Source organism: Sinocyclocheilus anshuiensis, unplaced genomic scaffold (genome assembly GCF_001515605.1).
Source record: "Sinocyclocheilus anshuiensis isolate Anshui unplaced genomic scaffold, SAMN03320099.WGS_v1.1 scaffold1906, whole genome shotgun sequence".
Classification (NCBI taxonomy): domain Eukaryota; kingdom Metazoa; phylum Chordata; class Actinopteri; order Cypriniformes; family Cyprinidae; genus Sinocyclocheilus; species Sinocyclocheilus anshuiensis.
Window position 1 is genome coordinate 701,544 of NW_015546187.1, and position 12,393 is coordinate 713,936.

At 39.0% G+C, this 12,393-nt stretch overlaps 1 protein-coding gene across 1 annotated transcript in view; it reads left to right on the top strand.

The window, feature by feature from the left end:
- The window catches only part of LOC107701425 (integrin alpha-E-like), a 17,969-nt gene extending 5,576 nt beyond the window's left edge, over positions 1 to 12,393 (top strand). The window contains exons 14-34 of the mRNA XM_016503429.1: positions 4,406 to 4,476; positions 6,299 to 6,419; positions 6,605 to 6,735; positions 7,166 to 7,303; positions 7,398 to 7,601; positions 7,747 to 7,874; positions 8,031 to 8,173; positions 8,264 to 8,409; positions 8,631 to 8,750; positions 9,310 to 9,380; positions 9,466 to 9,589; positions 9,684 to 9,770; positions 9,863 to 9,942; positions 10,208 to 10,288; positions 10,390 to 10,465; positions 10,558 to 10,662; positions 10,753 to 10,785; positions 10,875 to 10,955; positions 11,037 to 11,123; positions 11,206 to 11,316; positions 11,543 to 12,393. Coding sequence (XP_016358915.1) covers positions 4,406 to 4,476; positions 6,299 to 6,419; positions 6,605 to 6,735; positions 7,166 to 7,303; positions 7,398 to 7,601; positions 7,747 to 7,874; positions 8,031 to 8,173; positions 8,264 to 8,409; positions 8,631 to 8,750; positions 9,310 to 9,380; positions 9,466 to 9,589; positions 9,684 to 9,770; positions 9,863 to 9,942; positions 10,208 to 10,288; positions 10,390 to 10,465; positions 10,558 to 10,662; positions 10,753 to 10,785; positions 10,875 to 10,955; positions 11,037 to 11,123; positions 11,206 to 11,316; positions 11,543 to 11,596 — 2,192 coding nt within the window. The 3' untranslated portion in view covers positions 11,597 to 12,393. The remainder of the gene's footprint in view (positions 1 to 4,405; positions 4,477 to 6,298; positions 6,420 to 6,604; positions 6,736 to 7,165; positions 7,304 to 7,397; positions 7,602 to 7,746; positions 7,875 to 8,030; positions 8,174 to 8,263; positions 8,410 to 8,630; positions 8,751 to 9,309; positions 9,381 to 9,465; positions 9,590 to 9,683; positions 9,771 to 9,862; positions 9,943 to 10,207; positions 10,289 to 10,389; positions 10,466 to 10,557; positions 10,663 to 10,752; positions 10,786 to 10,874; positions 10,956 to 11,036; positions 11,124 to 11,205; positions 11,317 to 11,542) is intronic.

The following is a 12,393-nucleotide window of genomic DNA, read 5'->3' on the forward strand; positions in this document are numbered from 1 at the left end:
GTTCATACAGACAGTATTCTAAACACAACTGTAAGCTGCTGTGTGAACGGGACATTTCAAGACTCACACCTGTAAAGAAAATGCGGTTGTCAATCCCAAAAACTGACCGTGTGAACGTAGCCAACAAACATTGTTCTAAACAAAGCCATTGTAGAATCAAGCATTTTATCTCCAATCAACACATGTAGATGTTTTTTTCGTGCATGAATCGGCGTACTTGAAGGAATCGGTTAAGTGAATGTTTCAATGACTCCTCCATAAAGAGCTAGTTTTCTTTCAAACATTCTCTCAGTATCTCACTAAGGGAAACACCTCTGGGCCTGACCGATCCTGGAAGCACCAATTACACCACATCTGTCAGTTGACAGACCAATCACGACAAATATATACCACTGCCGGTGGTCCCCACTTCTTTCTCATTCTCTTCCCCATGAAGATCCTTTTGGGAAGCTATCCTCAGCAGTTCCTCGCAGGGAGTGGCCGCTAAACAGTTCACTTGACGAGCCAGTGTTTTTAGGTACGTCTCCGAACGCGGCTATCTTTTTCCTTATTTTTCAGAGGGAATATTCACTGTCAAAGTGAATATTTTTCTTCTGCTGTCTTTTCTGGTGGGAACTAACGCGTCGAGGCGAGTTCTCATTTTTCATATCTCGGGCCGTTACAGCTCTTTTTTCTTTTCCCCACGTTAAGTGGTGTGTCAGATTAATATTTCTGTGTTAGCATCTCTGTTATGGAGACTGCGAACCCATCTAGCAGCTAAGGGTAAAGATCCCTCTCGCCCATGCGCTTGCGGGTCTATGATTTCGTCCAAAGACTCTCATCCTCTATGCATTGTGTGTCTGGGAGTTAGACACGCACAGGCCGTGCTGGCTAATCCCGAGTGCTGCCCGCTCTGCTATCTTTTCCCGTTAAGGGTATTAGAGCGCAGAATGCGAGTCGCGGCCGCGAATAAGGAGGATCTGAGTTTTTCCGCGCCACCTGCGGACAAAGATGAAGCGGCTCAGCGAACCCAGTATAGCTGGGGAGAGTTAATGGATGAAATCTCTCCTGAACTTCCCCTTCTCTTTGAATCAGACCCCTTGGCGGGGGATAAAGAGGAGAAGGAAGACGATGAGACGATTGCTCATCTTTTGGAAGAGGATTTAGAAGAAGATGAAGAGGATGCAATTCTCCCTTCTAATCTCTCTTCCAGGCCTAACAGTGAGACTGGGGAGTCTCCCTCCCCCATACAGGGAGACTTGGACCTTATTGAAATATGTAGGAGAGCAGCTGCTAAACTCTCTATCGACTGGCCATCACAAAAGGAAGGCCAGGGCACAGAGAGGGATTTATATGATTTATATATACGTCGCGCACTTCCCCAGCCATGCAGCTGATTCCAGCCGTCCCAGCATGTGTTGCAGAGATGTGCCGTTTTTGGGACAAACCTTTCTCTCATAGAGTGCCTGTTAAAGGTTTCTCTAGGCTGGATGTACTTAACACGGAAGAACTGGGGATGTCCAACCCCCCCTCCCCCCAAGTTTCTGTTAATGGTGTTTCTGGCATTGAAACATTTTGTGCAGGTTCTAAAGAACCACCACGTTTTGATCAGATCAGAGAGCACAACGGCGGTGGCATACATAAATCATGGGAGGCACACGCTCCCCTCAGCTTCACAGTCTGGCACAGAAACTGATCGTGTGGGGCGCGAAGCATTTTCATTCACTACGGGCAACGCATGTCCTGGGAATAATGAATGTGGGGGCAGATCTCCTGTCCAGAGGAAATCCTCTGTATGGAGAATGGACTCTCCACCCTCAGGTAGTGAGCCAGTTGTGGGAGAGGTTCGGCTGAGCTGCCATAGATCTCTTCGCCTCGCATGAAAACACTAATTGCCCTCTATTCTTCTCTCTGGCGAGAGACGGTACGCCTATGGGTGTGGATGCTCTGGCGCACCCGTGGCCAAATGCACTACTGTACGCGTTTCCTCCACTGAGTCTGATCGTACCAACATTAAAAAGAGTAAGGGAATGCGGTCACTCAGTTATACTAATCGCCCCGAAATGGCCAGGGAAGTTGTGGCTGATGGAGGTATTTTCTGGGGGGATCTATTCAACTCCTGTGCGACCAGCCCTGGCCACTCCCGTTGCACGGGGACCTCCTCTCTCAAGCGCACGGAGAGATTTTTCACCCAGCCCCGGAAAATGTGGCTCTTTGGGCCTGACCCGTGAGAGGTTAAACTTGAGTCTTACAGGTTTGCCTGTGAGGGTGATTGAGACTATTCAGAATGCACGAGCAGCTTCAATGTGCTCTGCATACGATCGTAAGTGGAGTGTGTTTCAGTGATGGTGCGCTAACAGACACATCGTCCCTTTTCTCTGTTCTGTCGCAAATATGTTATGTTTTCTGCAGAAACTTTTGGATAAGGGCAGAGCCTTTTCAACTGTTAAGGTTTATCTTGCCACAATTTCTGCATGCCATGTGGGGATTGACAGAAATACTATAGGTCAACACCCGCTTGTATGCAGGTTTATGAGAGGTGCGCGGCGTTTGCACAGGGTTTCAAAGCCACTGATTCCGCCGTGGGATCTGTCTGTGGTCCTTAATGCACCACATTAATGCATCTCAGTCCCATTTTGAGCCTATAGAGAATATTGAATTAAAGCTCCTTTCGCTAAAGGCTGCTTTATTATTGGCTCTTTCGACCACGAAGCGGGTTAGTGAACTTCACGCTTTATCAGTTCATAACTCCTGTATGCAGTTCGCTATGGATTACTCGAGAGTAACTCTCAAAACTAATCCAGCGTTTGTGCCTAAGGTGCGCAGGTCAGCTCTCACTTGTAAACAGGTGGATTTACTGGCTTTCCATCCGCAGCCTTTTTCCTCGTCAGAGGATGAGCGGCTTCATTGCCTGTGCCCTGTCCGTGCGTTGCGTCACTATTTGGACAGAATGAAAGCACTAAGGAACAGTAATCAGTTATTTGTTTCTTGGGCTGATTCTCATAAGGGTAAACCTATTTCACGTCAGCGCCTGTCCCACTGGGTAGTGGAAGCTATTATAGTAGGTTATAATAGCATGGGTCTCTGTCCTCTGGAAGGGCTAAGAGCTCATTCTACCAGAGGTATGGCCACCTCATGGGCACTATTTAAGGGCGTTTCAGTTCAGGACATTTGTGCAGCAGCAAGTTGGGCATCGCCTCACACATTTGTCCAATTTTATAGACTGGATGTCATTGAGCCATCGCTGGCTCATTCCGTCCTAAGCAGTGCTTGAAGTGGGCCGGTACGCACCAGTACGCAGTACCAGCACTTCTATATTTTAGCCTTTAGAGTACCTGCACTTTTTTGTGCGTACCGGCACTTCTGACATGTTGCCGGTACTCAGAGCAAAAGCGTCAGGGTCTGGGTGATTATATGTTCCCATAATATGATTAGAAAGGACACTATATAAATCACACTACCCAGGCGAGATCACCTCTCATCTCTACCAATCACGTGAATGAATGCAAGCTTACCCTGCATTCCATTCGGAAGGGCTCATCCTTATGCCCTAATCCCTTCAAGGGTTTACCCTCCGGAGTGAGAGCTTCTAAGGGTTGAAGGGTGTAGGGGACCAAACAACTGTTTCTTGAAGTGCCCTTCTGAGTCATCATCATGTGCCCACACGGAGGTGCCGTCATCATGCAAAGAATCTACGCAAAAGATCATGGGAGCCCGAAGTGTCCATCAGTTGTAGCCGCACTTGAGTTGAGTACCGGCACTTCTTTTTTTCCACTTCAAGCACTGGTCCAAAGTGTGTACATTTTTTTTTTTTTAACTCGTTCATGGGGTTTTTTGTTCACATATATTCCTGTTCTATTCTTAGAATAGTTACAGGTGTTGTGTTTATGTTACACACATCACTGAGTTGGTTGACATGACTGCTTCGGACAGCATATCTGCAATACGGGAGTTGTCTATATCCCTTAGTGAGATACTGAGCAAATGTTTGAAAGGGAACGTTAGGTTACTTACGTAACCCCGGTTCTCTGATAACATGAGTGAGGTATCTCACCACACTTCCCTCCTTGCAGTGCATGGAGAAGAGATATGCGGAGAATGAAGTGGGGACCACCGGCAGTGGTATATATTTAGGGAGGCAGGACTCCCGCATCGCTGTCGTGATTGGTCTGTCAACTGACAGACGTGGTGTAATTGGTGCTTTTAGGATCAGTCACGCCCAGAGGCATTTCCCTTAGTGAGATACCTCACTCAAGTTATCAGAGAACCGGGGTTACATAAGTAACCTACCGTTATTTAGTTCCCAAATGAGTCAGTGTGTTTTAATTAATTGTTAAGTGAATGATCAATGACTCACTCGTGAAGACAAACACTTGTTGCCATCTACCGGTTTTTCATGCAATTATCTGACCACTTTGTGTCTCAGGCACTCAGCAAGGTGCAGGATTTCAGTTCCAGCTTGCTGAAGCTGGATTCAGCACCCATCTCATGCAGGACGTAAGTAGGATTTTTGGTTTCTGATACCTTTTATTTGAGAAACTAATCTTCGTATCACTATTAAGAATGTGTGGATGTTTGCAACAACTTTTCCCAAGATGATTAATTGTTATACTCAGGGGCGCTGCTAGCAATTTTGGGCCCTATGAAAGAATATGAGGTTGGGCCCCCTACCGCACCAAACATACACTATATTGCCCAAAGTATTGGGACACCCCCTTCTAATGAACAGGTTTGACTACTTTAGTAATTTTAAAAACTTGACTGGTCTGCATAAAGCCAAGTCCTAATCCCAGCTGAACACCTCTGGTGTGACTTTAAATTCAGACCGTGAGCCAAAAACTTTTCACCAAACACCAGTGACTTGTACGTACATATGGACAAAAGTATTAGGACACCCCCTTCTTTAGAACAGAAAAAGGCACTTCCAAAACTGTGGCAACAAAGATGGAAACATAATTCATTTTGTATTTCTATCTTTGTTTTGCCACAGTTTTGGAAGTGTCTAAAATGACTGTACCCATATGTACAAGTCATTGGTGTTAGGTGATGAGTTTTTGGCTGAAGGTCTGAATTTAAAGTCACACCAGAGGTGTTCAGCTGGGAATAGGACTTGGCTTTCTGCAGACCAGTCAAGTTCTTCCACACTGACTGAATCAATCTTTTTTTCTTTTCTTTTTTACCTTGCCTTATACACAGAGGCATTGTCATGTTAGAATAGAAAAGGGTCCTGTTCAAACTATTGGTATAAAATTAGAAGCACGCAATTCCCTAGAATATCCTTATTTGTTTAAACATTAAGATTTGTACTCATGGAAATTACTAAAGTAGTCAAACCTGTTAATTAGAAGGGGGAGTCCCAATACTTTTGGCAATATAGTGTACAACCCAGTCTAGCTATTCAAAATCTTTGTCTGCAATTTAATAATATTGACCTATTACTTTTGCTATTGCTTTTGACCATTAGGTATCAGTAACATAATTCATTCAGAACCTGTTCTATTGACATAGACTTTCTGTGCCACACTATTCTGCTGATATAGAATGAGTTTGACTACTTGATCAGTTATATTAATAGAAATGCTTCACTGGGGCAAACAAAAAAATCCTAAAATAATAAATAGGATACCCCATAACACCAGCATTTCCAGCAGTATCCAACATTTCTCAATCATGATCTTACTCAGCTAAATGTGACTATTAGCTTAACAGCTGTATTCCTTGTTTGCTAGCTACCTATGCACATACAGCATACAATGTTAAACATCATGAACCTTAACCCAAAAACCTTTAGCTTCATACACTGTAGATAATTGTGACCCTGCCTGTGGAAACCCAGATAAAGGTTTTTTTTTAAACAATGGATGAGTAATTCACTCATTGATTTGCTTAACAAAAGCCACCTTTGAGATTGTTTTGACAGACATGTTTATTGTGTATTATTTTCACTTAAAAGTGCGACTGACCAAATCGTCCGGCTCAGTTTGCCCCCCCCCTCGAACTCTAAGACATCTCTAATTTGACAGTTTACCATCTGATCTCACTCAGTGACTCTAGGCTACATAGGACGGGATGAAACCATGCACTGAATGGGGGGAGATAATTTTGCCGGAAATGCAGAAATAAGCCGTAATTTTGTTTTGTTTGTAACTCTTTGGTAGATACATTTATAATTTCTATTACATTACTACTACTGTCACTACTAATAAAACAGATCTCTGGGGGCCCCAAAAGTGCATGGGCCCTTAGAATCGTCCTAACTTTCTCCCCCTTAGCGGCGCCCCATACTAATAACATTCATTTGTTTTTGTTTTCTGTGTAGAATTCTTATCTTTTTGGAGCAGTTGGAGCCTATGACTGGAGTGGTGGAGTCTTTTTGCAGTCTGGTGACACTGTGCAATTCTTGAATGACTCTAATAATGGACCCAAATTTTCCTATTTAGGTGAGTGAAGGTTGGATTTTTGAAGGGGTTTTTAAGGAGGTGTCACATTTATTTGGGTGAGAATTTAAACATCTTTAAAAGAAATGTTGTGAAAGCAGTTGATTTAAAAAAAAAAAAAAGGATATATCTGAATAATTGAAAGTCATCTCAGGTTCATGTTTGTTGAATCTCCTTCCCAATCACAGGTTACAGTGTCATTTCTGCTAAAGTAAAACCCAGTACAACACTCTACATATCTGGTGCACCACGATATAACTTGACTGGTGGGGTATTTATTTTTAACGGCTCTGAAAAGTATGTGCTCCAGGGAGATCAGGTATTTATAGTTAATACTGTTGATATTAACACACCAGACTGTTTGTTTTAAGCTTTTGGCACTCAATCAATCAATCAATCCATATTTCATATTGATTATGTAATACGTCATTTTTTGAGACCAGACCATTTTTGATGACCAGTTTCCACCAAAATGAATCGAGTAATCTTTAAATGCTATACATATCATGAATTCATAGAAAATGTGAAATATTTAATAAAAAATTTCAGTATGATCTTTTAAAACCTCTAAAAAGTTTTTTAACAATACAATACATTTAAATTAAATCATTTATTACTTTAGGAAAGTTTTTTTTTTCTTCTGATTGATTATTTGGCGCTCAGTCAGTTACAAGCTCCAGTTTACGCATTTGTTAATGAATTATATATGATATGATATATGATAATGAAGTAATGTATAATTATCATAGGTTGGATCTTACTTTGGATCGGTTCTTTGTGCCTTGGACATTGATAAAGATGAATACACAGATTATCTATTAGTCGGAGCACCACATTTTCATCTAAATGGAGAAGAAGGCAAAGTGCTACTGTACAAACTGAATCAGGTAAGGTCATACTCTCCTTTCAGCTCTTGGATATATGTGGACAGGGGTTTAACATGATTTGTATCTCATGGGGGTATTTTTAATCATCCCAAAGCAGGACAGGTTTGAGAGCGTGTCCAGGGAGCTGAAGGCAGATGAAGGACAGACCTTCGCCAGGTTTGGTGCAGCCATTGCCTCTATAGGAGATATTGATGGGAACAAGTTCAATGATGTAGCAGTTGGCGCTCCTCTAGAAACAGATTCCTCTGGAAGCATTTACATTTACAATGGATTCAAACATGGACTTAACTTTTCACAAGTGCGTTTCAGCATATATTCTTTACACTTTCTTGGAGTGTTTACATAATATTTTATTATTTGAAATTGATTGTTGTAAAATTATATGTGTTTTAATGTAATTAAAGTTTTATGTGTTTTAATGTAATTTGCTGTTTCCTCCTTAGAAAATTTCACCCTCAGATTTTGGAATGAAACTTGTGCACTTTGGTCTGTCAGTAAGTGGTGGACCTGCTATGGCATCAAATAAGGCCTCCATCGCTGTTGGAAGTCAAGGGGGGGTGATTGTTTTCGAGTGAGTAAAAAATATCTTGTTATATTGTTTAAAGTGACAAACTATTTTTTACTTTTTATTTTAATATTACACTTCAGAGTACTTTCTGTTTCATTAATGGATGGTGGAACCTTCTCTGTAGACGTCGTTTCATTTTTATACTTTTTTTTTTTACAGGACAATCCCTGTTATTGTTATCAAACCAGATATAACAATTACTCCAGATGTCATTCCTCTCAATCAACAGATGATTGAAATATCCAGCACGTTTGACATAATGTACCACATATGCTTTAAAGTGATTAATGAAAAGCTTCAAAGTAAGTATTCTCTTTCAGTTCAGTGAGTATTTTTGATCCAAAACAATCCTCGTGATTATTTTAACCATATTCACTTTCTGTCATTTTAAGTTCAACTTCCTATTAAGTACCAAATTGCCTTGGATTCTGGAGTAAACAAAAAGCGCCTCACTGTTGATGGCAGAGATCTCTTAGAAAACACTTTCACCTTGACACCAGATGTAGAGTGTGCACCTGTTATCAACCTAAAATATTTGGTGCGTTGCTTCTCTTTGGCTCTTTTTACCTACCACACTTGTCCAGTTTTTAAAGAAAATAAAACAGGTTACAATTGGAACAGATGTTCAGCCTAAACCCAGTACTACTACAAACTGTAAGAATAATTGACAGTATTCACTGAACAGCAATATAAAAATCATTTGAGAGCTATGACTCTTTTTTATGATACTGACTGAGAAGAACTGTGTCTTCCTTTCAGGGCTGTTTTGATTGTTTTTCACCTATTAAAATCAAGCTGAATTTTTCATTGGATCTCCACCCAAATGAAGCCCCTATACGAATCCTTGATGCATTTACTCCAACAGAGGTTGTAAAGGAGGTAAAATATTTGTAAACATATTCATAATGTAAAAATTTCTCAAGTTTGTTCACTACTTCACTTCATTTTTCAAACGTTTTAAAAGCAGTGTCTTATGCTCATCAAGGCTGCATTTGATTCAAAATACAGTAAAAACACTAATATTCAATATTAAAATTTCAAATTTCAAAATTGTTTGAATATATTTTAAAATATAATTTATTCCTGTGAACAAAGCTGAATTTTCAGCATCATTACTCCAGTCTTCAGTGTCACATGATCCTTCAGAAATCATTCTAATATGCTGATTTGTAGAAACCATGATGCTTTTTTCAGAATTCTTTGATGAATAGAAATTACAAAAAAACAGCATTTATTTGAAATACTTAAATTTGTAACATAAATGTCTTTACTGATTGCCGATCAATTTAATGCATCCTTGCTGAATTTTTTTTTTAAATCTCATCCCTCATGTAGTCATTACCCATATTGTGAAATGTTTCATTAAATTATTTTACATTTCTGTAATAACATTTAAAATGATCATATCATAAAATTATCATCTTTTTGTCTTTTTTAGATTTCCTTTAAAAAGGATTGCAAGGTTACAGATTGTAAACCAAATATTACATTATCTGATTCAAAAATTAGGTATGTACTGATTAAATGTACTCTATTTTAATTTTGTCTTTAATTTTGTTCTGTGTTTTTGTAACTAAAATCATTTATATTTCAGTGAAACTTCGATCATAATCGGAGAAACTCAAAGCTTGAGTATCAATTTCAATCTTACAAACACTGAAGACCCTTCCTATATGACCACCCTGACTTTGACTTTCCCCAGCATACTGAGTCAAAAGGTTAAAACATGACCTCATCTTCAAAAGCCAATTACATCTGCTGTTGATACATTTAATAGATATATGACAACCTGGTTTGGTGTCTCACTTACAGAAAATAGAAGGTGCCACCTGTCCTGTGAAGAATGACAATCAGATACAGTGTAATCTTCAACACCCTGTTTTCAAAAGAGGAGCACAGGTATGAATCAGTCACACATCTTTGAAACATTAGAAATCTGATCTCATTTGCACCTGATTTTTCAGTAATGAAAAAGTTTTTTTTTTCTTCAGACCAACCTTTTCATCTCATGGCAGCTCAATGACATCAAATCAGATTTGAAGAATTCTGAGATTATTGCTAATCTAACCAGGTTTGAGAGCTGCATTTCCAAAATTTTTATACAATGAAAAGAATTTAGTGTAGAAACAATTTTTACTCAGAAATTGCTAGAAATTTTCACAATTACAGAAAAACGGCAAGTGACACATTTGATTAGATGTGAAATTTTGAAGTAAAATAGTACTTTCTTGTAAAATGTGCTCCAATAATCTTTTCATTAAATAAGTTTACATTTTTACAGTGTATAAAAATCTGCTTTTAAACATTTATTTTTAAAACATTTTCTCTGGTTTTAGTCAGAATCATGGCTCTAAAATTCTGGACTCTAAAATATATGCATTTGCTGTGAAGTATTCCCTACCAATCCAGCTAACTGGGTAGGTGAACAAACAACCAGTATTTCATACCAAACCTCTTGATTTTGTAATATTACGCATATTTATGATTATTATTATCATTATTTGTTTCTCAACAACAGCTCAGCCGATCCAAGCAGACTTAGTATTGAAGAGGGGAAAGAAGGACAGACTCAGAAGATGCAGTTTGTATTTCAGGTACAGTATATAACAATTCAATCTCAAAATAGAATGAGCTAAATATGATTTTTACATTTATATTATACATTAAATATTGTATTCTGATTTAGTTCGCAGGTGAAAATAAGTATGGCGCTACAATCGGTGTAGTTGTAACCATAACAAAGGACACCTTCAAAACTGGTTTGGACATCATTAGTGTCACACCACATGAGGTATCACATGAAATGCAATATTTAGTTCATAGACTAACAATATACAGCATAAAGCTTTCAAACTAACATCTATTGCTCCTTTCATATTAGGAGTGTGTTTTTTCAGAAAATACTAAAGCGGAGGTAAGATATTACCCTAAAACAATGACCATGTTTTCAAAAAATGTTAAATAAAAGTAGATTAAATATAAAATATATTTTTGTGCATGTAGGGATCCTATGTCATCAACTGTACCATGACAAAGCTGCAGAAAATCATCATTGATGCCAATGTTTTGATACATGATGTTCAGGTATGGCTATATAGTTCAGGTATTCTGACAATCGTTTGCAGCAATGGGCTGTTCATACAATAAATCTTTTCAAACTGATAGGAGAAATCAAACAAGATTACTGCCGTAGGAACATACAGCTTTGATGAGACCGTCTATACTGCGAAGGATACTTTGAGGACCATTCCGGTGAGCTGCAGTCCTTTTCGAGCATGCAAACATGTTATCACGTATTTAGTTAGTTACTGATAGATTTAATCATGCCATGCAGGTGGAGGTGATAATTACGAAGCTGCGCGTGACGACATCTAAAGGTCCCATCATTGGAGGATCCATAGGCGGGTTTCTGCTCCTTTTCATCATCATTATCATTCTCATTAAGGTAAAACAAACCCTTCTTCTCTGTCTACACACTTACACTGATAATGATGTTTACAAGGAAGATCAAGTCAAGCACATTGCATTGGATATTGTATTCCTTACAATTGTGTACTGCAAATTTTGGTGAATATAGTTGGTCATTTAAGTGGTTTATGCTTAAAATGTGCATACTGAGGAAATTGTGAGAGTTGTAAGGTTCTATGCTAACTCTGTGATCTCATTTTCAGTGTGGCTTTTTCCGTCGCCGCCGTAAAGTGGACCAAGCACAGAGTCCAAACTGAAGACCGGCACAGCCCATGAGGGACCATATATTACCATATATCTTGCTTACGTTTGTGTCAAAAAATATATTGTTTGTAAGAGGAATTTATGGTCTTGTTTTTATTGTCAATTTAACATTAAGAAGAAGTTTTAATGATTGATTGTATTTAATATTGTATATAAACCTACAGAAAGAATGAAAGACAAAATCTGTGTTTCTAAGTAAATCTAAATCCTAAATATTCCACAATCAAGGGACTGACAGCTATTTCCTTGCACGGAAGTCATTTGATGAGACACCAAACTCCAAAACCAAAAGTCAAAGATAATTTTTCTGATGGATTTTATGATCCAATTTATAGTATAGCATCTATGGCAATCAAATGGCAAGACCCATTTACAAACCAATTTGCATGAAAAAAAAATCATCTTAAACCAGATAAGAACTAACCACCAAAATACATCTGTATTTTGGTGGTTAGTTCTTACCTGGTTTAAGAAGATTTCCCAGCCTGGTCAAGGTCATGTTTAAGTAGCTGACTGGTGGTTCTGGTAAGCTGAAAAGTGCTCAGACTCTTTATAAAACAAACATATAACCAACTTGCCCAGGCTGGGAGACCAGAAGAGACATCATACTCTTTTGAAATTGGAAATAAAGTCTATTAACTAGTGGTCAATAACCTCCACGTGATGTGTAGGGTACACACATTACAGTCACACATACACGTGGTCATGTGATATGCTCTTGCTCTCACATGTCTGGCTATGTTTAGTCTTGCATCTGACTACTGAATGTAGAAATAAATGGCTACCCAGC